This window comes from Dromaius novaehollandiae, chromosome Z, assembly GCF_036370855.1.
Source record: "Dromaius novaehollandiae isolate bDroNov1 chromosome Z, bDroNov1.hap1, whole genome shotgun sequence".
Classification (NCBI taxonomy): domain Eukaryota; kingdom Metazoa; phylum Chordata; class Aves; order Casuariiformes; family Dromaiidae; genus Dromaius; species Dromaius novaehollandiae.
Genome location: NC_088132.1, coordinates 21844897 through 21868537, shown reverse-complemented (window position 1 = coordinate 21868537; position 23641 = coordinate 21844897). Strand labels below are relative to the sequence as shown.

General features: G+C 35.4%; 1 protein-coding gene across 9 annotated transcripts in view; it reads right to left on the bottom strand.

The window, feature by feature from the left end:
- The window catches only part of CNTLN (centlein), a 201913-nt gene that overhangs the window by 146247 nt on the left and 32025 nt on the right, over positions 1-23641 (bottom strand). For all 9 annotated transcript variants that reach the window (XM_026097850.2, XM_064502786.1, XM_026097854.2 and 6 more), the window contains 3 exons: positions 10747-10881; positions 9977-10156; positions 1864-1997 (listed from right to left, as the gene is read on the bottom strand). In XM_026097850.2, coding sequence (XP_025953635.2) covers positions 1864-1997; positions 9977-10156; positions 10747-10881 — 449 coding nt within the window. The remainder of the gene's footprint in view (positions 1-1863; positions 1998-9976; positions 10157-10746; positions 10882-23641) is intronic.

The window sequence follows — 23641 nt, the reverse complement described above, 5'->3', positions numbered from 1 at the left end:
TATTTTCATTTTCACATCTTAGGATGTGGAAAAAATCCAGTAATCTGTACCACAAAAATACAAAATATTTTAGATTCTTAGTTTGTAAATTGTTGAAACTGTTGTCTGAAACCAAGTTCTACATCATATGATCAATCTGGCATAAGCCTTTTTCTATAATAGAAAGATCAGCAACGGACTTGTAGCCAAAGATGGTTCATTGAGATAGATTAGTAGACACTAAATGACAATTGGACTGATTAAATATATATATATATATATATATATCTAATATGACAAGTCATGTACTACTGATGTGAAAAAAATACTGTTAGTTATCATGATACCAGTTTAGTATCTAAGAACGAAAAGACTCAAGCACACAGCAAAACATGTATTGATCTGTTTGCTGAAGTTTAAGTTTTTCCATTAATTTGGAAGGTTGCTTGTACGAATGAGCAAACAGAAAGAGTTCAAACACTTCAAAATAAGTGTTACATAACTTTTTGTTACCTCCACTTCAGACACTGTTTTTAAAAATGTACTTTTTTACTTATGCATTTAAACAATATCCAACTGTGAAAAATGCTAAGAGGTTGCTTTGCAGTGGGTAGCAAACAATGCATTTTGAGAAATTTTATGTTCATTGATTTGGCCAACTCAGTCTGTAACATTATAAACTGCAACTAGTAAATAACAACTTTGCAAACCTTGATTAATTGACTTAAAAAAATGCCCCTTCCTCCTCCCTAGCCCTCTCTCACACATGTATTTCTGAGAATCATTTCAAAATACAAAGCCTCGTCTGCTGATGAATTTTACAATTCTAACAACTGTTTCTTTTAATAAAATAGCCAGTTAAACTATATCTATTTTTTTTTACATATAAGATACCAAACGTTGCAGGTTTTAAAAATAAAATAACTAGACATCATTTTTCCAGTAAAGAATTCAACAAATACTAGGAAGACAAATCAGGTCAGAGATATCATAAAGATCATATATTTAGGTTTTTTTCTCAAAAAGACAAATACTGACTCTTCACAGCAAAATTAGCTATGCTTGGAAAGCAGAGTATTCATGGCAATGACTTCTATTGTATTCTTACATTTGACTGCAACATCATCGCAACTGCCGCTCTTCAAACACAGGAACGTTTCGTGGAAGGGAATACTATTTGTTTAACACAGGAGTGATATACACTATACACAGCTCTAGAGCTATATAAATAAGAAGTGAAGACTAGCCAATTTCTTGACAATCCACTTAATGTTATTAATTGTCTTCTGCCATTATTGTCATTTTGATGACTTCAGTAGTCTAGTCAATTCATATAATGCATTCCATCCTTCATTTCTTTTCGACATCTTCAATCTGCAGCACTAATCTTCCAGATTCAACATAAGAAAAAGATTTGTGAAATCTAATATAAAGCTTAAATTGCTTCATTTTAAACCTTTAGCACAGGCCTAAATACATTCCTGCTGACTTGTCAGGCTTGACTAATTAAAATATTAAAGTTAGGTTTGAAGCTTTTCTAAGTCTAGGACATTTAGCCTCTCCAATTAATTGCTTCTGTTACTATTGGTATTTTTTGACTCTCTGACTCAATGCTAATTATAGAAGTGTAATTTTTAATGCCCGTTCCTACTTTAAAAATGACAATAATTAATCTAATAAGAACCAAAACATATCAGAGACAGTCTGCATAAATTCTCACCCACCAGTAGATATCCAGAAGTTTTACACTTTGCAAAACAGAATGGGATGAAAATACATTGTTTCACAAAAACATCTCTGAGGCAAGATACCACTTTCTAAGTGCAACAATAGTCTTGTTGAGAAGATCTGGAATTACAGCTAAAGAAAGCATGAAATACTTGCCTTGCTCTGGCCATATCATAATCCTTTTGGGAGAGTTCTTCCTGCTTCACAGCTAGCTGAGATGATAAGTTACTGCATTTACTGTGCAACTCTTTCATTTGTTTTCTTGCCTCTGTTAAATCGGTTTCCAAATTCTGCAAAGAAGGCATTTCAAATATATTGAAGGCAGTGTAAAAGAAAGAGCTAAAACCTTCCATGTGCCTATATATGTATAAATGTATGTAAACACGTACTTGCATACACACCCATATATTTATTGGTATCTACATAAATATGCATATGTATTTGTGCCTGTGTGTGCACATGAAACACATACTAAATCTCAGACAAATGCTATGTTCAATTTTGGGTAGCTGTTTATTCCTTACTGTAAAAAGTGTTCTTTAATTTATTTGTTTTTTTGCATGTCGAAGGAGAACCCTCAATCAAATCTTTGCAGAGCAACAGTAAGCTGCATGACTATTGATTAAATCTTTTCTCTGTAGAATTCAAACAGAATAAAACTAGTCCTAATGAAAAAACTACACTGTTGCTGTTTTTAAATTCTCCTAATTTAGAATTGCACGGATTTCATACATGAAAGAATTATGGCTAAAGACTCACTTTTGAGACTGCTTGTTGAAACATGGTATTACAGAAAGCATCTGTTTTTGCACTTATAATTCAAGAAAAGAAATGGCACGCAACAAAGAAAACTTCTGGGAATGTTCACCAAAAAAATGTAAACAAGCAATAGTTTGCCTTTTACAGTAAGCCTTCGTGTAAAAGCTAGTGAGCAGAGTGTGAAAGTATTTGGGGGAAATATGGTAGCAAGTCAGCTTACCCAAGCAAGGTTTGGATGTTTCTATATAGTGACCTTATCAGAGTTCTTTGGGGGTTTAGCAGCCCAGAGCAATAGTACTTCAGTCCTTAAGAAGCTCTGCACTACTGTTCTCCCAGAATGTTTTGAGGCAAGAATGGAAATAAAATAAATTCAGAAATACCTAAAGCAGAGTTTCAGAAGTTGGTAGTTCCTGCCCTTAGACGTACTTTGGTATCATTACTCAGACAAAATCACTGTTCACTCTGAGGCAAACATTCCAGGATACATCAACAGTCTGAAGTAAATAAATCCTCGTAGGACAGTGTCTCATTTTTTGCCAATGATACGTTATTAGTTTTGCCTCCATTTGAGCAGACACTTGGTTAAAGAAACAACCAAAAGCATATTTTTCACTTTCAGCATAGATGACTCAAATATTGAAGGTATTAAAATATTTTGAGAGTGAAAGGCAAATAATGAATTGTTTTTAAAATAGCATAAAAGTACGTTATACATATTTGGACATATAAGAAGTATACCACAATCACATTGTTCTGGTTTTGACAAGAATCATCACTTCCTGTTAATACTAGTAATGTAAATTTTGTGAAACAGCAGAATTCATGAATGAATAAAGTAGAACTATTTGTTTTATGGTAAATCTCAGTTTATATACTCAGTGCACCTGACTGAGTCATCATTTGATCTGGAAGGCTGAGTAACAGAAATTACTTTTTCTCAGACAACAAAAAATTTCAGAATGACAGGAGACAATTCATTCTATCAACACAAAAATGTTGAGGTGTCATAAGGTATTTTGTTGGTGTCATAAAGTATTTATCTTTATAACCTGAAGCTAAGTATTCCTAAGGTTTTTCTTAGTGTTGTTTTTCCCCAATAACTAGAAGTTATTGTAATATGTGAGATCATTTCCCACTTAGAACTTTTAACTTAAAAAAAAAATTATAACAGCTCACATTTTTCCTGAATAAATTCTATTTTCATTTCTTTCACATCATGCTAAAAAAAGCTGTGGAAATTTTCATGGTACAGATTTTACCAATGATGATCTTACCAATGCTGAAATTTCCCAACATCCATTGCAGAGTAAGGTACAAAGAATATTGCAGAGTAAGGTACAAAGTATAGAAGACAAATGGTTTTGTCATTAGTACAGCTGTATATAAAGTTACATCATGGCAGAAGTTAAAACCAAAAAATTCTCATCTAGTGGGTCACCCTAAATCTGAAATTCATAACTTCAGATTTTGATTTCAGCTAACTAAATTAATTTAATCTGATAAAGGTTGGCTTTCCTGGAAGTCAGAAGCACTACTGAAAGGGCAAAACATGGAAAAAAGTGCATGGACTGATGGGTTATACAAATAACTAGTACACTCAAATATCATACAATGAGATATGCAGTAGAATTTATGCATCATTCAGACATCTAAGATTATGAAATCTAATATTTTATCCTCAAATTCTCATTAACTCCCTTTCTTAAAATTGTGTGGAATTTATATTACTTTTTACAGCTAATACAACAGCAGAGAAAGTAGCTTCCTTGTGTAAACAGGCAGACTGTAGTAATTTGCTAAATATAGGTTCTTCTAAAGGTGATTTTCAAATTAAAATTAATTTCAATTTTACATACAGACAGTTTAGAACTTGATCTTTTAAAATATCCTGAAGTATATTAAAGCAAAGTAAGAACTATTTAAAATAAAGTAAGTTGGTTATATATTTGGGGGAAGAGGAATGCATATGTGAGAGAAAAAATGAAAGATAAATCACTAAATGTTGTGTTTCTTCAAAACAGTACTGAAAGTGAACCATGAAAAACAAGTCTATTTTTAACACACTTGCTCCTTATCATTTCCATCCACGAAAAGTGGTCACCCTAATTAAAATGATATTAAGACGAATAGCAGAATAATAATTGAGGGAAAAACATTACAGGCATATTTTGATCACTTCAAACTACAAATTCAGGAAATTCAGAAGTCAGGTGAATTTAAAAGTACTACAAACATAAAAAGTATAACACAGACAAGGCACGAGGCAGCATAGTTGCATACAGCAGTATCATGAAATCAATGCAAATTAATATTATATAAAATATATTATATATATTTGTATCTGTACCTTCAAAACTGTTAGAAAGTCACTTTAAACACTAACTTTATTTTCATGTTTTCCTTGTTACGTATCCTTACTGAGTTACGAGTATTTTTTAAAGTTCTTGCCTCCCAGTAAATCTCTCATTTTTTCTGTGCAAATAAAAATCCAGGCTCTTCTTGACAGAGAGAGCTGCTTCTCAAACTGTTACATTTTAAAAGAGAACCATCCTTTAGGATTTCTGAAGAAACATATCTTCAGCCATTGGGTACTTTACCAACTAGAAAACAAGAAAACAGTAAGCAATTCCACTGCCTTTTAGGTCTACTTAAAATCTGCTAGTCTGCCAGTTTTTGTATCCACATACAAAGCCTTTTCTGACTGAATAGGTTTGTGAAAATACACTACATCTTTTGTACTATTGAACACATACCATAAGTAAAGTCCCCTCTCTACCCACAGCAGTGCCAAACTTGCACCAACTCGCATTCTTAATTCACTCTTAACTATTGAAATACACCCATGCATCTGGAGGCAGATTATCAGCCATTCGACTTGCACACTTTCAGGAGATACAGAAAGCTGAGAGAAGCTCTAAGAAGCCTGGGAAGGATAAGACCTACTTGAAGCATGAAAGCAAAGACTGTGACAGCCCAGTGTTAGGTATTATTATGCACTGTATGCTATTTATATGAAGGCTGTTAAAGGATAGTGAACTGAAACTGCCTAGAGGTAGCCGCTTAGCACGACTTGTATAAAACTTGCTTAGCATGAGTAGCTAAATTTGCTGAAGCCTTAGGCCACACTTAGATAAAATAATGAACTTTTACTTAGTCCAGTAAGAGAAGGGCCTCAGAGCTGGTTCCAGCTGGGAAGATAAGGAAGTTACAAGCAGTCTGAATTCCTGCGTCTCACACTCCCAAAGGGAGGGTGTCAAGGCTTTGAAATAAGGCCAGTGCAGGGCATTAGGACCTTGAGGGACAAAGCCTCAGCTCACTGCTGGGGCAGTGTAAATTGTTATGGTATCACCTCCTCCTCCTCAGGACCTTGAGAGACAACAGTAAGACCCAACAAGAAAGGAAGGTACAACCGTCAGCAGAAACCATAAAAAAACAAAAATAAGGACAAAAACAGCTTACCTCAGAATGACGATGAGACCCAATGAAGAGCAGGAGACCCCAGACCAAAAAATTACTATTGGTCTGAACTACCGCGTGAGGGGTGGGAAATGTAAGGTGGAAAAACTATAATTGCCCAGGATTTGTTTATGTTAGGGTCCCTCTTTGGAGGCACCCAGCTTGAGCTGTAATTATGGCACGCGCATGATTAAAATTTAATTTGTTTTGATTTGGCTCTGAAATTTTCTGCGGGAACCTAGGGTCGGGCCCTGTTATGGTGGCCAACAAGCCTAATTTCCATAACAAAGGCAAACCATAAAATATAACGGCCACCTTTTTAGCTATATTATCAGCTCTCTTCCTGCTAATCGGATTTACACTAACACAACAAATCCTTAATACTTTCCAAATATTCATTAAACAGGCAACCTAGCTATAATAGTGTTTCTCTCTGTATTTAAGCAAGTCGGATTTTATAATTCAATTCCAGTTGTAGCAGGCCTGGAAACAACTGCACAAGTGACACTTTTCTGCATAGAAAAATATTTTAAAACTTGATAAAATGAGCTAGTAGCATTTAATTTATTCTCTGAACAGAGGACCACTTGTCCAAAAGGAAACAGTGATTCACAGCCCTTGAAGAATCTGTGATACCTAACCTGATGTTTTTATCATCTAAAACATGTTTTAAAAATAATGTTAAGTTTACACTGATAAGGTTTGATTTTTATTTTTCCAGGGATATAGAAGACTAATTTGAATTACTATAAAAAAAAGGTATTTAAAGGACATATTATACAAGTCCATAACAGATAATCTGCAGCCCAATATATTGTAGTGTGATAATATTGTATTCTACCTCTGAGGATAAGGCTACTATTTCCTATCTTGTCCTTTTAAAAGTCATCTGGCATCTGATACTGATTCTGGAGAATGTCTAGTAACAAAAATGGGGAAAGTCAGGAACAGACAGAGAAACTCAAAGTTTAAGCAAAATGTTTACAAGTAGTGTATACAAAAAAATAGTACTGAACTATAAAAGTAACAAATTTAAGTTTTTATGAATGCTTATTTTATTAAATATTGATCAAAAATAATGAAAAAAACCACATTCCTGCTTCCTAGAGGTCACATATAACATTTAAGTTATATAGATAATATTTATAATGCGCTTTTCAAACCTTAAAATAGTCTTGTGAGACAATCCACTTTGCCTAATTCTGTCCAACAGCAAAGGTGTGAAGTCACTTGTCCTACAGAAAGGGCAGCAGGTGCACTCCCCACACCCATCCCTCCCAAAAAGCAGGCACAAGCTTGGGCTTCAGGCTCACCGACCTGCAGATTGGCTGGGCTGGCGGTGCCTTGAGAGGTCCCCCGGCACAACACCCTGCCCCGGGGCAGCGCTGGGCTTCCCCCCCACACCCACACCCCGCTGCTGGGGTCAGGCACCTCTGAGGCCGGAGCTGGGAGCACCCCCCTGCCCCGCAGCACCGCCACCAGCACTGCCCGGCCCAGCCACGGCTGCACCCTCGGCCTTGTTCAGGTTTTTGTGGGCCCGTCCACGCCGACATCCCTGCGGACAGCAGCCCTGCCGCCAGGCTAGTGTAGCAAACCCCAGTTTGGTGTCAACTGCAAACTTGACAAGTGTGCCCTCGGTCCCCTGCTTCAGGCCACCGATACAGATGTCAAAAAGCACAGCTCCAGGGACAGACCCTGCGGGACCCCCCTGGTTACCAGCCTGCAGGTAGAGCACCATCCATTAACCACAACGCTCTGAAACCAACTGTCCAGGCAGTTTTTAAATATGTCCAAACATGGACGTATTTAAATATGCCCATCCACCCATGCAGATGTAACATCCTAACTTGGTTACAAGAATGCTGTATGAGAGTGTCAAGCGTCTTGCAAGAGTTGAGATACATGACATGCATTGCTCTTCTCCTTGTCCACAAATCAAATTAGCGCAAAAGGCGACCAGGTTCATCAGGCACAACTGACCCTCAGTAAATCCCTGCCTGATTTTTTTCAGTTGTCTTTTCCTTTATGCGCCCAGAAATGGCTTTTAAAAGGGCTTTCTGCATGATTTCCCCAGGATCTGAAGTGAGGCTGACTAGCCATTGTTTCCTGGATCAGCCCTTTGGCCTCCTTGGAGATAGATGCAGTATTTGCTTCTCTCTAGTCACCAGAAAGCTCCCCCAGTCACCACAACATTTCATAGATGATAGACAGCAGCCTCAAAGTGACATGAGCCAGCTTTCAGCACCCTTGGATGCTTAGATGGTCTCACAGACTTGAACCAGCTCTCTCAGGTAATCCCCAACTCATACACTGCTGGTACTTCTCCTCCATCAATCCTGCATCTAGACAAAAAGGCTTGGAGGACCTTCTTGGGGAAGACTGAGGCAAAGACATTGAGTACCTTAGCCTTATCCATTGTCTGCTATCACTGTTCTTGATTACTGGAATGGACCATACTTTGCTTGGAGGAAGATGACCTTAGAGACCTGCCAGCTCTTCTGAGCTTTTCTACCCTTCAGAGCTGCTTCTCAAGGGTTTCCACTTTCTAGTTCCCTGAGTAAACTCAAGTCTTCTATCCTACAACCTGTATTATGCTAGTCTCCTTCCTCAGATCATCTCAGGATCTTCCTCAGATCATCTCAGGATCATGGGCTTCACAATTTCATGGTCAGGACAGCCAACGCTGCCATTGATCATCAGATCCCCAACCTGTTCTTCCTTGTTTGTGAATAGCACATCCTGCTGTATGTCATTCCTCGTTGGCTCAGGCAGTACCTGTCTCAAGAAGTTACCCTGACACAATCCAGGAATCTCCTTGACTGTTTATGACCCCACCCTCAAGCACCTGCACTTATTGCCATCTCTGTAATCATATGGCTGTAGCACACCTTTCTTCAATGAGCATGGCTTATCAGCCATGAAGATTGATACATTAAAAATTATTCTGACCATTTTCATGGATGGTGTGGTAACAGTAATTTTCAATAATTTATCAGATATTACAAACAATACATTTGACAACTTGAAAATTAAGTTATCCTAGTAAACACTAGTGGATTTTCTCCCTGAAGGATCAACAGACCATTTAGTGTCCTGGAAATCCTGCAATCCTTTCATCATAACCACTCCAAGAACATTTGCAAGAACACTACTTCCTAAGGTAAAAGATCTGAATGAAACTCTTTACAAAGTCTTTCTTTCCATCAGTATTAACAATCAGAAGTGTCACCAAAACCACTAACTTGCAAGTGGGAGCAAAAGATGTTTCTATGCAAGATGCTGAATAGATAGTTATTATGCTGAATACATCAGAAGGTCATGTAGTTTGATATTGTAAAGAAAACAGCTTTGTGAGTAACCGTTCATTTGACAGGTTGGGGTGGGGGGGCACTACATAGACCCATAAGCAGCCAAACACTGATACCATGTCTGTGGCTTATTTCTCTTGCAGGAATTTAAAAAGAACATGCCAATTTTTACCAACAAATGGGACAGAGTAACCCATTTAAATAAAAAATACAATATCCTACACAATGTAAAAATATTTTCTTTTTCATTTTATCATAAACTGTGAAAATAATATTTTAATATATTATATTCACTAATAAGGCCTCTCAGAGTAGAGCCCTCTGGAGGCTAAGATACAATTTATTAAAAACTACAGTTAAAGTTTTAAAGTGGTCTTCCAAAACAACAAATACCAAGTCTACTGCAATCAAATTATAGTTAAGTAAATTATACATTGAGAAAAAAATCTTGAATGATAATACTTTTATGTTTTTATTATTTAATATATAAGTATTTTATCTTAAAATGCAGTATCTTTTATTTTTTAATGATTACATTTTAAGAGGACTATTTGAAGTCAGATTCCTGCTTTGCAACATCAATTTTTAAAAAGCTGTGGGTCTTAAGTGAAGGAATGTAAATGAATGTCAGTCCCCACTGGTAGATTTGAATATATAACTTGTTATTTAAAGAAAATAACTTGTAGTGTAAATGCCCAGAGAAGTCAGTTCTGAAATAACATCCAGGAGTCCATTCCATTTCGTACCTTTATTTTGGCATCAGTGCCAGATATTTCTATTTTCCATTGTGCCTCCTGCTTCCTCAGTTTCTCCAGGTCATTTAGCAGGTCAGCACAGCGTGTATTTAATCCCTTATTTTCCTCCTCCAGGTTTTTTATAACGAGTCTGTTTTGCTCTTCCTTCTTCTGTGCACACTCCTCAGTGTCCTGTAGAACAGTACCACAAGGGCCGATAAACAAAAAAAAGTGAGAACTAATCAGCAAGTATAAACTGTGCAGTTTTACCCTCACAGCAGCTTCTTCTATATTTGATGGCCAAGGTCACCTGTGTACTTTTATTGGCCTCTTTCATGCAGGTGGAAGGGTCATATTTTTTAGCTGGATGACAGCTTTGATGAGTACACATTTGCAAAGAGCCCATTAATTGATCAAGCTGCCTTTGATGCTGTCCCCAGCTATTTTTGAGACCCACACAGACATATCCTCCCAGACCTCGGCTTTATCAATTAATAATGCCAGTCCCATCAGAATCTAATTACAAGAAGCCACATCTTCACACTCCTACTTTCTTTGCTCCATTTCCATCATTAACTATTTATCTGAAAGTTATAAAGCTTGGATTCTTGGCTTTAAAGCATCTTCCTCAGAGTTGGAGTGTAAAAAAACCTGTGAGGTATAGCAAGGCCTAAGGCAATTTTTTCTCCAAGCTTGTCACTTTCTGTGCCACAAAGGCTGACATTGCTTAAAGAACTACTTCAAAGCTACAGTCTTATAAAACTATGTACAAGTCAATATACCTTAAGTTCCTGGCTTTTATCTTTAAATTTCTGGTTCAAGTTACTGAATTCATTCTTCAAATGGGCATTTTCCTCATCTACAACAATCTTTCTCTGTTTTAAGCTGTTTATCTCCTGCTGCTGTCCCGAGAGTCTCTATTAAAAAAAAATATATTTTCTTAATAGACAAAAAGCAATTGTAAAACAACATCCATGTACTCATATCACTTTAGACCCAAGTCCTGTGTCACGTAACAATCTACCAAATGTTGTTTTATAGCATTCTTTTTGATTCCTTACTACTTAAAACATACTTGAAAATGCATCATTTTATAACATAGTGATGGAAACAGGGAACAGAGTTATCTTGCTGCCACCAAACAAAAGAGCCCATAACTACAAATTGAACAGAAATTATTTAGTCAAGCTTAGAGGAGGACAAAGTCATCTGCAAAAATGATATCTGTGGTGGGGATTAAGAATACATTAATTTTTTTTTCCACTTGCACTTTTAACATTTCAAAAATCTGGCCAAAAATAGGAGTTGAACCTTCTCCAAATTTCATGAAAGCAATGAGAAACAAGTATTAAGTGAAGGAACCAAAAAGATCATGATAGAAAACAGTTGTATGAAAGGCATTAAGTCTAAATGAATTTGCAGGTTAAGGCAAGTAAGTCAACACTGTTGGAACACAGACAACAATTTACTGTACTGCACATAATGAAATCTTATGGGCATTAGAAAAACAAATCCAACTTTCTGTGTTATGATTGTACTCTGTTCTTTTAAACTCATTCATATTACAATATCCACAATCTTAAAAGTGTTAGAACTTTGCATTTCTATTCAACAGCCCAATCTAGTTTCATATACTGTCTCCTCAGCTTCCTAAATCAAAACAGTATATGAGTCAAAAGATTTTCCTAGCAGTAACACTGTAATGGCAGTATGAAGCAGATGAAACTTTCGTCTGAGAACAAAAATGCAACTGCCTTTAATATTCAGACCTAATGAAATGTATTCAATGATGTTAAAAAAAAAAAAAAAAAAAAAGTAGTATCTTTTGATTAGTCTGCAATACTTCCGGTAATCTATGCAAAGGTTTCTTGAAATACCATTTTCAAACTGAAAATGGTTAATTCTGATTCATATGCATGCCAGACATAAAAAAAAGAATGAAAATGTCTTGAGAACAAATATATATATATAAACAATACAATAGTCAGAGCAGAAATCATGTCCAAAAACTATTAATTTTAAACCTAATGATCTGAGTGAAAAGAGGAACTACATCACCCTTGAACTCAAAGTAAGGTGCCTACAACTAGAAACACAGGCATGTACTACAGGTAGCAGAGCCCTTCACACAAAGCAAGCTGTGGAGGCATAAGCGGAGCTTGCTCAGCATGTTTATCAGTGTCAATACATTGGTATCCTAAGCACCAACATTACACACAGAAATTATCCACGATGGAATAAGCGCAAAGTGATCCTGCAATTTTGAGAGCCTGAATGGCAGTCTGCACACCAGTTTTTCCTCAAGCAACAAATGTTCTTCCTTCTTACTCTATAAAAATAATAAAACTGTTACTCAGCACAAAGTAAACCTTCTGTCCTTTTTACTGTATCACATCATAACATTTGACAACTAGCTTAATATCAAATAAACAATCTTTTTCAATATTACTGGAGTTAAATCATATAAAAAGCATTAATTGTACATATTTCATTGTAAAATTAAGGCTGATGTAAATAATTTCTTTACCAATTATTATTTAAGCAACTAATGAGCTTCTGTGGTACTCAGGTGCCAGGAAAATATATTTGAGGATGTGCAGTGACATTAATCTATGTATTAAGCAAATATCTCTGACATTAAATGTATTTATTACTTTATTTCTTCATGCATTGAAACTCTTTTCATTCTTGTTTTTGTTTGTTTTTACTGAGACCTTCATTCTAGCTTTTATAAACTACTTTGAATCTTTCTTCTGTAGACCTCTTCCCTTTTTCTACAGATTACATTCTCACTTTCCTTGCAAGTATTTTTATTGTTCTCTTCTACCATCTCCCAAAGTCTTCTCTATATATCGTTCCCCTATTTTTAATAAATTCCATTTGTTTCTGAACAACACTGCCATCCACACACGATAAACACAGTAACATTTATTACAGAATGAAACATACAACACAGATAAAAAGTCCAAGCAAGAGCAAATCCCACAACTATTCAGCATAATGAGAAAGGGAAAGGGATACAGCTAACTTCTGCAACAAATATTGAAAATACTAAACAACTGTAAAAGTATAATGTTTAGTAAATAGCATGGGAAGGCATGAGGGATATTTTTTCATCCTACATAAAAATTTTCACTTTATCAAACAACGACAACAAAAAATGTATCTTTATTCTATTTCAAAATTGATAGCAGCCACTGTGGAATTCAAAGAATATAGCAAGTGATGTACTTTCTAACAGCATTCTTTAAAAAGAAGTAAAAAACTAATGTGAATGTGAATGGAAGAGAATGAAAAAATGGGGAAGGGAGAAATCAGAGAAAAGTGGAAGAAGATGTAGAAAACTTGTATTCTCATATCGTCCTTTTTTTAATCCAATGTCAATAATTTAAAGCAACCGATCAACCAGACCAAAAAAATCCCAAAGGATTCCATTAATACACCTTTTTACCAACAGTTCTGCCACGTAAAGACTCAGAAATATGAAAATATAGAACTAGCCTGTATTTAAGACAGTGTTTAATTGTTAATTTAAGCTGAAAACAATAGCATAGTTGTTTACCTTTAAAATACAACAAATTATCCTATAGAGATTCATTCTACATTCTCATTCTGACAGACTCCAGTCAAGGTTTTCCTAAGATTATAGATTCATAAATATTCTTCCATTTCTTCCAAAGAAAAAGTAAACCTGAATTTGAGATTTAGAAATTCATATAAAACTCATGGAACAAGCACAAAGGCATAGCTTTGTGCATAATCTTCTTAGTTTTGGCAGTATATTATCCAGGACACCACAATTTATACAAATCTTTACTACAAATGCATTAGACTAATTTCAAAATACAAATATTGAAATTGTCAAAGTACTATTGATAAATTCAGAAAATAGCACATGCAATTCAGATTTGATTTTTATATATATACATGCGTGTGTGTGTGTATATATATGTGTATACATATACCCAAACACACACGATTTATGGATGTATGCATACATGTATTTGTAAATACACCTGAAAATACAGGAAAGGTGATGGACTAAACATCAGTTTGTGCATTTTTATCATTTACATAGAAATATTTTCTTATAATCATGTAAGGCAAAATCAACCACAGCAGGTTTTTTTTTTTTTTTTTTTTTTAAAAATCATGTCTCTTTCGGTGAGAGTGTCTGTATTTTGGCCCTTAAAAAGCAGAATATACTGCCAGTACACTAGCCAGTGTTCAACAGACATTAAAGAAGGGATAGGGATATTAAGAAACATCAACTCAACAAAAGACTCCTCTCTTGGCTGTTTTGAGGCTACTAGATACCATGCTTAGTCTTAACTATTCCAAAAGCAAAATATTTGCTTTTCAGAAATACAAAAATAAATTGTTGCTGACTGAGATGATTTTGTCATATCTTTAAAAAAAGGAATGAATTCACATCATCATGGAAAGCATCAGCTATTTTGCTTGCCTTCCTCTCATTCCCCAGGTCCTCACAGATTTTTAGTAAGGGGCTTTTGTGACTCTTCTTTCTAGCTTATTAGTGCTTGTTTAACATTTATCATAACAAAGTCTACATTTGTAGAGCACTCTTAAAAATTATAACTATTTGAAAGGTTATATGGGTTCTAAACAGAGTTACAGACTTAAAAATAAACGCTCTTGTAAACTCAAAGTTCAGGTCCAGCTCTTTAAGGCATCCGATTTTTGAGTACACAAGTTACATACTGTTACTACTTTGTTTTGTTATACAGTGTATTGAAGGTGTGATGTAGACATATATCCCTAAAGCAAAATTATAACGATCTTAGGGTCCTACTTGGAACGGAATAGTTTTGCAGCAGTTTGGAGGGCTAATGGAGACCTAAAGATATAGCAACAAAAACAAAACTAGCTAATCCCAATGTTTGCTCCATATTGTTGAGATAGAATTTTAAACCCAAATAAGCTATTTCATATATATTGCAAGATAATCTGACAGATTATCCTGAGCCAGACTCACACATTAATGACTTATCCCCAAAATTGACCAAATTAAGGCTTGAAATCAATCAAAAAGGCAACTATGCCTGTACCAATCACTAAGTTTAATTTTTTTTAAATAACAAATTCACCTGAGGTGTCTATAAAGTATCCAGTGCAGCAGTGCCAAAACATCACTTAGATAAGCTATACTTGCATGGAAAAATTCCTGCTACGTTTCAAAGCATTTTTCCTGGGTACCATTTTGTATACTCTTACCTTTTCTTCTGAGGAATTGAACTTTTACTCTCCTATCTGCTCATTTCAGTGCTTATGAAGAAGGGGAAAAATGGGAATATTATTCAAGAGCCATGGCTGGATAGAAGTAAGGGTAATAAAAAATTTCTTAGATACAGACAATTAAGTAAATTATCATCTGCCTTTGCCTGTGCAGCTGTTTTTGCACTTTGCTTCCTCAACCTATGAATTACCTTATCTAATAAGATAAAAAGAATAAAGGCTGATTTCTTAGAGGGAATATAAGCAGTGTTCCTTAAAGACCATCCTACTCTGGTAGGCAAGTGAAACAGAAAGGGGAAAAAAAAACAACACAACACATAACTGACCAAATACACAGGGCAAACTCCAAATTCTCACATGAGGTTTTTTTTGACAGACTTCACCAGATAAGAACACTCATCCAGAATTCATCTGTTCCCACAGTGTCTATTGTTTTTGTCTAGATACCATAAAAGATAGAGTTTTGCTACAGAAGAATAATCTCACAACTTATATTTTGCACTGATGGCAATCATACTGGTTTGAATACAAAGTGTTCTATAGGCTTTTGACAGCCTGATGCTCAAGAACTGGGGGGGGAAAAAAAAAAAAAAAAAAAAAAAAAGATTAATACAACTAGAGTATATTTCTGAAGATTTTTCCACAGACAAACTTGGAAATACAAGAAAAATGTATTCTACAAGTGAATTTGCTCTAACAAAAACTAAAGGAATCTGCTGTTACCCTTTAGTTTAGCAGAGAAGAATCAGAGAGTATCCCTCGTATACCACTGAAGTCCAGAATGCTCGTCCCATTGCACAACTTTAGCTACAATACAACACTATTTCTTCCTTAGTAGTGTCAAATAATTTACTGGCAATAACTACTGCTATTTCTTGGTCAGTATTTAATATTAATAAATATACAAATAGTATTTTAATTGAACTTGTTCTCCAATATAAAATTAACATAGTGTACTACCTCATGTAAGACAGCAAAAGTGGAAAATGGAAACACTTCATTAGTGCTAGGAGTCTGTTTTCAAAAACAGTGAGTTAGCATGTGCTCTGTTTGATGGTGTTGCAGACATCATCACTGAACTGCTACTTGTAAGTGTAAGATTTTTAATCCATAAATAAAAAGCATTCACATTCATATTTGAAACAATAGTTACACATGCTATTACTCTAAGTGTCTGCCAATTTTCTACATTTTTTGGGTGGAGGAGGGAAGACGTAAGGGTTGTTTTGTTTCATTTTAAGACGTTAACTCAGATGTCTACTGACAGTTTATCAAGTATCCCTAAAAATAATCCTAGCAGAAATGCAAAGCTGATATGCATGTCTCTTTGCTGCAGCTAAGGATACAAAAATGCATTAATGCACCTGATTTGTCATCGGCTGCCAAAATATTTAATGAAAAACACAAGTCTCTACACCTTACCATTAGAACAATCTCCATCTATGACTGCAAGAAAGGGACATGCATTCAGTCTCCACTACCAAAGTGATTACCTGCCTTCTGAGTATCAGATAATCACCTTGTACTCTCATGATTCTCATCCTTGATGAGAAACTTTTTACTGTGCATCAGTAAGCTTTTGATATACCACATAAGAAGTAAGAAATGGACACAAACAAAATAACAAAGAGGGATGAAAAATTAAAACATTTTTCCCAAAACAGTGACTTCAAAAAAGGAAAAGCTGCTGTTTTAATGAAATCTGGACATTTTAAACTGAAACAAAATTAAATGAGATTATATTACAACTTAAGTAAATATGAAAGGATTGTTCTTTTTTCAAATACTTTTTCCTCAAAATTTCTACTTTGACATTTACCTACTTAAATGTGTGTGTGTATATATATGTATATATGTATATATATATACATATATATACACACACACAGACACACACACACACGTGTGTGTATTTTTCTCTCTTATTTTTTCTCCTTCCCCCACCATATTTTCTCCACCCAATTTGAGGCTGATTCGCCACACTCCTAACTTCCTCCCTTCCCCTCCAACCTTCCCTTTTTCCAGCAGAAACTGAACAATAAGTAGGTGCCATTAAAAAAGCACCAGTAGTATTTCATAGTTTTTCTTCCTTCAGCTTCTTCAATTTTCACTCTATTTTTTCAGCCTTTTTATTAATCTTCACAGTTCTAAATTTGAACACTCATACACATTTAAGAAATATTTCCAGTCACATTCAAATATACTCCTCCCATAGAAAGAAAAAGCACAAAAGAAAGAATAAATCAAAGGCAAACAAAAGAAAACTGCTCTCTTACATCTCATGACTATTCATTAGATTCTTTAATTATTTTCAGATGTAGGATGAACAGAAGTTCTACGTAAATAATTCATGAAAATGTAACCATATGTTATAGAAGTCATCTGCTGCACTTGCAATCCGTATGTTGTCCCTTCATAATCTAAATGACACTAGCCAGTTACAATCTAAAATGCAATTATTTTTAAATCCATACTGCTCTGAAAGTAAAAAGCCATCAGTACAGGTACCTGATTCTCCAGTATCCTTTCAAAGAAGGTGACAGTCTGTATTCACAAAAACTCATTGAATTTAGAACTTGATTCCTAAACAAGGCCAGAAGAAACACTAAAAGGAAAAAGAACAAAAAACAAACAAACAAACAAAAAAAACCCCCAAACACACACACCACCTGAACTCTACAATGGATTAGAATGTGCCTCATGTAAGAGTATTACTAGCACATACTTTCATTACTAATTCTTATTTTCCAAACCAGCCCTGAAGCAGTGAAAAGGTCCTTTTTAAAGGAAAAAAAAAAAAAAAAAAAAAAAAAAAACAGTAAACAAGAGGAATTAAAGTTGGGGAATTCACTTGATTTTCATGTCACCAGACTTGTTCTTTCTTCTCCCATGCTATGCTTTCCAGGACTCCTTGAGATAACAGTTTAAAGGATGCACCTAATAAAAAGAATGAAGCTGCAACCAGGCACCAAGAAGTCTCATCTCCACATGAATGGCAATTTTTCTATCAGTAATAGGGGTGAAATAATACATGGCAACTTAAAGATGTACACAAGGAAAAAAACTTCTTAAAACACTGTCCAATTCAAATGTATTTCCCTGCTATTTACACAGTGGAGAGAAAGAGCAGGCCTTTTTCTGAACAGGAGAAAAAGAAATTAAAGATTCTCTAAGGTTGGTTTTTTTCCCCCTGAATCCCAGGACCAAGTAAAATGCTTCTAGGGAGAAGCACATCAGAAATATGAGCAGCTGACTTCATTCTGCAAGTGGGGAATATGTACTTTCTCCTTTGCCACTACTGAGTCTTGCTCCTGAATTCTCATCTGACCCATAGATAAAAGAAGGGTCAAACAGTATAATCCACTGTAAACACTATGTTCCTTACTGCCCTCTTTGGACTTGTCTGATGTGATTAATTTGGTGTCTTCAGCAAAGTTTGCTACCTTAATCAAAACACCTGACAGAATTTTTCAGTATTTCAACATGTAATGGAAATAAACTGTGACTTTCGGTAGTGTATCACTCAGCTTTGCAACTCTAGCACCTCACTATCACTATCAGCAAAAGAATCATTCCTAGAAAGCAATCTGCTATGTAGATTACAATACTGACATAACTTTGTCATGACAAACCATTTCATTCTACTCATGGTGCTCCTTACAGCTACTCTGCTCCTTCCCTCATACATTAGAAGCAAAGTTCTATCACTCTTTTCACTTCCCAAAACCTCCTGCAATCTGTTGCATCATTTCTGGTTGTTGCTTCTGCTGTAGAGGTGTGAGAGAAGTAAGAGTAGCCAGCAGCTGAAGTAGGGATTTATGCCATGTTTTTGTAGAGACAAGGGAGCCACATACTATTTCTAGTACGTGTGCAATAGGTTTGCCATCACCAAAGCAAGGAATACAAAAGCTCCTTGCCTTGCAAGGGGACAATAATTAGAGGCAGTGTTTCATTAAAACACACAGCTCTAAGACCACCCTCACTGCCAACAAAGAAAATCTGCAGCTCCATGATAAATCCAGGATCTTCCCCAGTACCACATGAATTGCAGTAATGCATCTGCTAGATTTAGAGATTAATTGGCCATTTTCCTCTACACTATGACAGCTCACAGGATAACTAGAGCAAACACTGACAATACAATCGATACTGACAATCTTGGATATGCCACAACTTTAGTATCACCTTAACCACCAGGTACTATGAATAGATCCCCTCCCTCTTTTGTCTAGTAACTCTCTACGCCAGGAGGGAGTGGATTTTCTATGATACCTACAATACAGCACCATAAAGCAGCACAGTTCAAAACACTGCCCTTTCCTCTGTTTTTCGCAGCTATATTTTGAAACTACTGAAAGAAGCAGCCCAGGCTGTTGGGTCAGGCAACAGAAAATCCAGAGTATCTCCTCTTCCCCCGCCACCCCAATTCCAAATCAAAACCAACAGCCTGCTAAAACGAGCTTATCTCACTGAAGAATATTGAAAGATACCATCTTGATAGAACTGGGTATTTTTTCTAACACTACCCCCTCAGCAAGGGCTACACAAGGTCCTCACAGTGAGTCAGGCTCCAACTCTGGAACTCTGAATGACTATGAGAGATCTACAGCAAAGGATGCCTACAAGCATCTATCCCCGATGCAGCAACTTTCGCTACTCTCATATATGTAAATGCTGCCAGATCAGATGTAATAAACAAAGAACAGCTGTTGCTATGATAAACTTTTCTGATAAGCTCCTTCCTAACTGTGGTCAGCAGATTCAAAGGGGCAGCACCCAATTTCAAAGGGCTCTACAGGCTTCATTCTGCTATCCCATCTTAAGGGGCAACAATTTGCTTGAGCTTGCAGAAAATCTGTCTGCGTTCAACTAAGAAGGCACGCTATTTGGCAAGATTTCTCACCAACAATGTCCTTTCATGGGGAAAGGAAATCCACCTTTACCCTCTCACAGCTATGCTGACCTTACACACGTCACTAAAAAACCAGCTAAGATGCTGAACACAGTTAAGGAGTCAATCTCTTCTATAATAAAACATTTTTCATCTGCTTTAAAACTATTTTTGTTTCCAAGAAAAAAGGCCACCCCATTGTAACTGTAACTGGCTACCTGATAACTATTCTTACTTGAAACAGGCAACAGATTGTCAAAACTACAACTCAACTCCTTAAAAGACAACTGAGATCAGAAAGATGAGGCCGCCAGAAAAATCTCTGTCTCTTTTCCAGGCTTGAATATTGAGCTCTACTAGTATAAGAATGAAGCATTTCACACCAGTGGAACTGGCAGAGTACAAGTTACATCATATTTCTCTATTTGCTGTATATTTTCCTGCCTAATCTGAGTCAATTTCAGGCTATCTTTGTTGAAATATCTCTCAAAACAGGAATGCCAAGTAATAAAGACCCAGAAACTTTAAACAATTTCAAGCTTGGCTACACAAGCAAATTAATGAAAAGATCAAATGTGGATTTATAGGGCACCTGTACCAACACCCACTATAGCTGCTCTTTTGCACACTAAGTGGAAGCAAAGTAAGGAAAGTAGTAAGCAGCATACTGTCTCAAAATGGAGTAAGCTATCTCACAGAAAGGCATTTTCAACTTGCAGACAAAGCATCCCTATGGGTGGTTCACACAAATGTACTAACGAGCTATAAACATACATCCTAATTTACTGCTTATTAATTTCTTTAGACAAACAAGCCCACAGGTATTAGCCATCGTCATCATAGTACCTAACTCAGGTAGCCTTGTATCAATAAATCAGAATCCATGACATGCAACCACTGGAATTATAAATATTTTTCTCCCTACTGTCTTCCTCACTTATCCTAATTCCTTATCCTAGAGGAGACAGCTTTGCTTTAGTCCAAGGAGAAAGCTAACCAGAAGATGGCAGGCAACAAGGCACAAAGACTTACTCAGCGATTTAAAGGGCTACATAAAAGAAGCAGGTTCCAACACTGAAGGTTGTATCCTTTTTTTGAGGTGCACCTTAAGTAAAAAGCTCTTAATGAAAAAATGCTTTAGTACCCTTATATACTGTTCACCTGCAACATTTATAAATCTCATTCACTGGAGAAACTTTTTCACAAAGAGTTTATAAACTCTGCATAATCTCATCACTACTGACGCATTCATCCGAACTCCCTATTACCAAAATTATTCTCATGTCCCTCATTACACTAGAATAATCAAGGTTATATGCTACTTGAAATAAAATGTTAAGACGGCAGTAATGTGTGTATACATTTGTCTTAATTTAATAACATCATTTTATTACAAAGAAAAATAGTCAGGCGAAGGTACAAAAGTTAAGAATGAAATTTATTAATGTTAATTAATGCTTGAAGGTAGAATTATGCTTCTTTCAATTGGACCCATTAAAGGGGCTTTAATATAGATTTGCAGAGCAAGCTGAAGATTTTCAAGTGCAGATAATGAGGCAAGCTAGTACTATTTTAACCCCTCTGGAGTATAATCGGTTGATAAGGTTTTGAAACATTACAAGGTCTAGGACAAAAAGATTAGCTTTAGTTCTTCCACATCAAAATTGAAAGCTAATTAATTAAAATGTTATAAAAGAAAGAAAACAGTGAATGTTACATTTAGTTATCTTTAGTTTTTCTACCTTTCTAAGGAAAACAGATTAATTTACCTATTGCATGCAAAGCAGAAGACTGAATTACTATTCTCCTATTGCCCTCTGAAAGTAGTATTCTGAATAGTCTGTTGTGTCCGAAATTTTAATGTATTCTTCCATAAGCTCAGTTCATTAAAAAAAGGAAAAAAAATCATGGAAGAAAACACCAGTGATCTGTTTGAGACACATACAAATTCAATACACCAAGCGGGAAACATTTTCAAAGAGAAAGGAAAATGGAAAAGACATCTGCAGCAGTTGGCCTTCAGAAGAAAAATAGTTAAAATAGGAAAGGGAGAGAGTGGAGGGAAGTCCGCTTAAAAGCAATAGTTATATATTCCTCTCCTTGAAAAAGACAGATAGCATGTATTTATGGCAAGGATACATCTCTACTGAGAAAAGAGTTTTGGACCAGTGATTTAATGCTAATGTTAGACAAAATGTGGGCAGTAAGACCCTGTATAGCAGTTTAGCTGCTGACCTCAAAGGAGCTGGATTTTTACCTCACAGCATTAGGAATAAATACATATATGCCAACTGAAGTACAGCTCTGGCAGTCAAGACCAAATGTTACCAACCAACCAATTACAAGCACACTAACAAAAAAAGAAAAAGATAGATGAAAACACTACCAATTTATAAATACTTTAATAAATACTCATTTTTATATTCTATTTGGTATTCCTACTGCATCAGTTTTCATTAGGAAATTGCTTTAAGCCTGAGTTTCAACACAGATGGCTACAATATATTGTTTTGTCATTGTATCAAAAATCAAAATGAAGATTTTATAACCAGTTTACATTAGAGCTACAGACGCTAGAATTATACCTTTGCTACTGTAATGCTACTTGCAAGAACGCTTTCTAGAAATTCTACATGAAAAGGAAAATTTTTCTTGTCTAATATTCACTAGTAAGCCTACAATCTTAGCAGCCATATATTTCAAAATACAGACAAATCTGAAAAAGATTTTTAATGTTAGAACCAAAGAAAATTAATACTTTAGTTTAACTCACAATAAAAACACCAATCCTTAAAAAAACAAATACTATTTGAACTTTAAAATGTTACACTCTGAAGTATCTCCTATTATGTTTAAAACGTTCACAATATGTAGATAAGCAATAAACCCATGAAAAAGGAAAAAAAATCTTTTTCATTCATCAAAATTATACCAGTGAGATTTAGCAGATGTACAATAGACAGAAACGATACATCGACCTTAAGTCCACTTCAGTATGTACTATGTTCCAAAGTTAGACATACTTTTTGCAAAGCTGTGATTTAAATTTTTATCTTTAAAACAACAAATCCTGTTCTCATGAATATTTATACATAATTTTTTCCTACATAAGTTAGACAAAAACAATTAAAGACTATATTACCTTTCAGTTCTAAGTTTCTAAATTAACTATTTAGTCAATTTTCAATTATATCCTTAAAAAAGAGGAAAGTCTTCAGCCAGCTGAAGTATCTTAGCACAAATAAAGTTAATTTGGCTTTCAGTATTAAATATGATTATTTCTCTCTCTATCTATACGCCTCTCACTTACGATGCAAGGAATGTTTTCTTATCTACAAGATTTTTAAAAGGGGTCTTTACTATGATAGGACAGTGTTTAAGCAAAATATAGGAAAACAATATCTCCTGTTTTCCTTTTCGGGTTTTGTTGCTGCTTCTGGCAGCAATACCAGCTTACATACATGTCAGACTATGATAGATGTCATTTATTTGCCTTTTTCCCTTAGTCAGCATGGAGTTGTACAATTAGC